The sequence below is a fragment of the Ipomoea triloba genome, chromosome 14, assembly GCF_003576645.1.
Source record: "Ipomoea triloba cultivar NCNSP0323 chromosome 14, ASM357664v1".
Lineage (NCBI taxonomy): Eukaryota > Viridiplantae > Streptophyta > Magnoliopsida > Solanales > Convolvulaceae > Ipomoea > Ipomoea triloba.
This window is the reverse complement of record NC_044929.1, coordinates 11,362,928-11,368,161: the sequence shown is the minus strand read 5'-3', so window position 1 is coordinate 11,368,161 and position 5,234 is coordinate 11,362,928. Positions and strand designations below refer to the sequence as shown.

Here is a 5,234-nt window from a genome sequence, read left to right as displayed (position 1 = left end):
AATAACTCAAGCACTACGAGTTGGGAATGGCACAGGAAATTAAATCACTTAAACTTCAAGTCTATTAACAAGCTTGCAAAATGTAAGTTAGTTGAAGGTTTACCCAACATTGTATACAAGAAGGATCAAATCTGTGATGCGTGTCAGAAAGGAAAGCAAATCAAGTCTTCTTTCAAATCTAAGACACAAGAATCTACATCAAGACCTCTTAGTCTACTACATATGGATCTCTTTGGTCCAGTAGACCCGGTAAGTATAAGTGGTAAGAAATATACTCTTGTTGTTGTTGATGATTTTTCCAGGTACACTTGGACGATATTCATCAATAAGAAGAACGAAGTGGAACAAAGATTGCCAGAGCTCTTGCAACAACTTCAAAACGAAAAGGACGCAAAAATCTCCAAAATCCGTACAGACAGAGGTACAGAATTCGTGAATGGTGTGATTCAGGCCTACTGCAGTTCACAAGGGATTTTGCACCAACTATCTGCCGCAAGGACGCCACAACAAAATGGTGTAGCCGAAAGAAGAAATAGAACACTTAAAGAAGCTGCACGAGTCATGATTTCAGCAGCCGAGCTACCCAAACGTTTTTGGGCGGAGGCTATCAACACTGCTTGTTATACTCAGAACAGAAGCATGATTCACAAAATATACAACAAGACATCATATGAATTATGGAAAGGGAGAAAGCCTAATCTTAGCTATTTTCACTCTTTTGGTTGCAAATGTTTTGTTCTTAATAATGGTAAATCGTATCTAAAAACATTTGATGAGCGTGCAGATGAAGCAATATTTTTGGGATATTCGTCTACCAGTAGAGCATTCAGAATACTAAACAAAAGGACAGTGGTGGTAGAAGAATCAATTCATGTTGTATTTGATGAATCACCAAAAATCCAAGAACCAAATACTCCAAATATGGGTAAGAACGTCCATAATGATTTAAGTGTTACTAATGATTCTTCTGAAGATGATGTTTTACAGGGGTTAAATGATCTAGAATTAAATTTCACTGAAATTGGAAAGCAGTACATAAATGACGCAGCAAGTGATGAAGTTGAGGCTGACCTTGGAAATGAGGATGGAACCAACTCTACAAACCAAAACCCATCTTTCTCAATCCCACTTACAAATAACCTTACTCTGTCATCCTCTCCCCTAAACAACTTTCAACCAGATTTGAGATGGCTCAAAGATCACCCTCAAGATCTTATTATTGGAAACATGCACGATGGTGTGAAAACAAGATCTTCTACAAGGGATGCTTTGTTTGCATGCTTTCTATCTCAAATGGAACCGAAAGAAATTGACGAAGCTTTAAGTGATGCAAGTTGGATTGAGGCTATGCAAGAAGAATTGAATCAATTCAAAAGAAATGATGTTTGGGAGCTTGTCCCAAGACCAAAAAATCACAATGTTATTGGAACTAAATGGGTCTTTAGGAACAAAGCAAACGAAGATGGCATCATTGTTAGGAATAAAGCAAGGCTAGTGGCAAAGGGATATTCTCAAGAAGAAGGAATAGATTTTGATGAGACTTTTGCCCCAGTTGCAAGACTTGAAGCGATCCGAATTTTCCTAGCCTACGCTGCATACAAGAATTTCACGGTTTATCAAATGGAGGTGAAAAGTGCATTCCTTAATGGCTTACTTGAAGAGGAAGTATATGTTGAACAACCACCCGGATTTTAGGTACAAGGTGAAGTTGACAAGGTTTATAAACTAAAGAAGGCGTTATATGGGTTAAAACAAGCACCTAGAGCTTGGTATGATACCCTATCAATGTTTTTAATTAGTTGTGGTTTTACCAAAGGCCTTGTTGACAAAACCTTATTTAGAATTCAAGAAAATAATCATATTTTATTAGTACAAATTTATGTTGATGATATTATTTTTGGAAGTACTAATGCCAATTTATGTGAGAAATTTTCTAAGCTTATGCAAAACAGATTCGAAATGAGCATGATGGGAGAACTAAATTACTTTCTTGGATTGCAAGTCAAACAATCGAAGGAAGGTATATTCATTAATCAATCCAAATACACAAGAGATCTTATCAAGAAATTCGGCTTAGAAGGAAAAAGCTCAGTCAAAATTCCAATGAGCACATCTCTCAAACTGGACAAGGATGAAGAAGGCAAAGATGTTGATCAAACGAAGTATCGAGGAATGATTGGATCTTTGATATACCTCACTGCAAGTAGACCCGACATATCATATTCAGTAGGTGTATGTGCGAGATTCCAATCACAACCCAAAGAGAGTCATTTTCTTGCGACCAAGAAAATTATTCGTTACCTCAAAAGCACTATCAACGTTGGACTGTGGTATCCAAAAGAAGGTAACTTTGAACTAACAGGATTTTCAGATGCAGATTTTGCAGGTTGCAAAATTGATAGAAAAAGTACCTCAGGGACGTGCCAGTTCTTAGGGGGAAGGTTAGTTTCTTGGTTTAGTAAGAAACAAAACTCCATTGCGACAAGCACAGCCGAAGCAGAATATATCGCAGCAGGGAGTTGTTGTGCACAAATTTTGTAGATGAAACAACAGTTAAAGGATTATGGAATTAATTGCGATGATGTTAGTATTTTTTGTGACAATACTAGTGCAATCGCGATTACCCAAAATCCTGTACTTCATTCACGAACCAAGCACATTGATGTAAGACACCATTTCATCCGGGATCACATCGAAAAGAAAGATCTAAAGATTGAGTACATACCCACTGAAAATCAAATTGCGGACATCCTTACAAAGCCTTTATGCGAATCAAGATTCATCACTCTAAGGCATGAAATGGGCATGATTGAATTGAGCTAAGTATCTAAATATTAATCTCTAATTATAGCTCAAGTATATGTTTTTATTTGCATGTAACGTTGCATAAGTTTATATGTTATATAAGTATGTTTGGTGATTTATTCCTATGGCATTTCATGATTATCTACCATTATCTTAATTATTAGAATGGCATGTACAATACACACACAATCACGTAGATATATGCTTTCCCGTAGTAATCCTTTATTGCACTACATGTTTTTGTTTGTTTGTTAAAATAGTAAGCATTTTATGTAATTCTTTTATCCTTGGATTCGTAAAGTAGAAAAGGTTTGAGGATTGCCTATTTTGATGGATTATGTATTACGAAAAATTAAAAAAAAATATATATATATATATATAAAATTGTGATGCTTTCGTATGTTACTTACAGTACGCCTATACATGATCTAAAGAGATTTTTTTTTTATACATAGTATTCTCCATCCATGCTCTCTATGCTTATTTGTCGCTAATATTTTTGGGAGGAGGATCATCCTCATCTAGCCAAGCAAGTACCTCCTGTATTTCTTCTGGTGCTAATTCAGGAATATCAGGAAATATAGGAGCTTGTGATGAACTTCCAGGAGTAGTTGAAGGAAAAGCTGCTGGATCTATATACCTTCTCTTTCTAGAACTATTCCTATCACATTTGTCTCTAAGCCTTACTGTTGCTTCAGCCAAGTCTAAATTTGGATTTTGAAGTATCGCATCTCTCTCGTCCTCCAGCCCCTTAATTGTTCTTTGCAGTTCAGCTTGATCCTTGATTTCACCAAATTCCTATATCACACTTTGTTAAACCCCCTTCGAAAATGTTAAGTTGAAAAAGATATAGGAATATAGAAATTACCTGAACTTTTGCCAATAATCTGTCCAGACTCACGAGTTTTCGATAAGGCCAGTAGGAAATTCCCACTTCCCTACACTTTTTCTTAAAAACTTCGCGCCCAACCTGCAATTCCTCTGCAGCTTGTTCAGAAGGCAGATAAAAATATTTAGAAAATTTTTCAAAAGTTAGTGTGGTAGTATCACAAAATGTTCTTCTAGTTCTCTTTCTCCCACGAAATACACTTGCATTCATAGCTGCTACATCTAGCGTTGCAGTGGTATTATCTTCCTCCACTACTACAGCAGCACCTTGATCAATAGCCACAACATCTGTACCCGGTGAAGCAATTATCTCTTTCGACTCTGGTGGAGCATTCTCAAAATTTTCGACAGCAGTAAAATCTATACTTTGTGCACTATCTCTTAACGGTGATACGATAATGTCATCCCAAAAGGAAGAGTTATCCGAAGATGAGGGATATGTCGTATTTGCCATTTCTTTTATGTAAGCTATAAAATCAAGGAGATTGATGGAACGACGAATGGTGATTTTATAGCAAAGGAGATCGTGTGAAAATTGTTCAAACAAATTAAGGGTTTCAAGGAAGGTCGTACTGTCGAAAGATATTAATTATCACCTCTTACTGTTCTCGTCCATTGCGGTTTTCAATCATTTTTATCACAAGGGAACAGTGATCTATCGGGGCTATGCCTTATTGTGAAATGGTTAGGTTGATCCTATTATTAGGGTCTCGTATCCTATTTTGTGGAATAATCAATTTTTGCTAACTTGTGGCACAAGCAAGCAAATGCACCATGGCGCAAATGATTCAAGAGCAAGGATTTCATTCCTATCCAGCGTTTCTTTGATGATGTCAAAAAGGGGGAAAAGAATGACAGTCATTTGGTGCAAAAGAAGTCTAAAAAAAAAAAAAGGATCGCAAAGAGGTAAATATTTGGTATACATGTTCTTTATTTATTCTTGGCATATACATAGGGGGAAGGAGTTAGGGGGAAGGAGTTATTCAGTACAAGTTATTTTAATTTTTTGGTATGAAGAATTGTTTTTGATTTAGTTTGTATAAATGCATGATTGAGAAATATTTTAAAATGAATTAAACCAGTCTCAATAATGCATGTAGGAATTTTATTGTCTGAAAACAATTCTTCTAAGTCAAAAATCATTGTTAAACTCATCTATGGCTAGTCGAAATAAAATGAAAATTTTTGAAGTTTATATTTTTCAAAGACTAAGCCAAATGACTGAGTATAGGTTTTGGCATCATCAAAAAGGGGGAAATTGTTAGGAATATTTGTATTTAGATTTTGATGAGCCAAAAATGTATTTTAGTTTGAAAAATTAGAAAGCCAAAAATTTCGTAGAGGTATGTATCTAAAAGAGTTAAGAAGTCCACTTGGAAGAATTCTTGGAGAATAAAGGAACTTTGTTCGAATTGGACGGAGCTTAAATTTAATTGGAGCACTAGAAGTAGCAAATGGTTGAAGCAGCAGAGATGGTAGAAGACTTGTATACATGGTGAAGGGTCTCTGGTTCGAATCCCCTAAGCCACAAAATTTTAGGA

The 5,234-nt window shown here is 35.8% G+C and overlaps 1 protein-coding gene across 1 annotated transcript; it reads right to left on the bottom strand.

The window, feature by feature from the left end:
• Positions 1-3,285: 3,285 nt before the first annotated feature.
• LOC116003937 (protein RKD1-like) lies at positions 3,286-4,147 on the bottom strand. Its single transcript, XM_031243876.1, has 2 exons — positions 3,674-4,147; positions 3,286-3,603 (listed from the first exon to the last, which is right to left on the bottom strand). Exons 1-2 carry the CDS (start codon positions 4,145-4,147, stop codon positions 3,286-3,288), a joined length of 792 nt encoding a protein of 263 aa, XP_031099736.1.
• Positions 4,148-5,234: the final 1,087 nt, after the last annotated feature.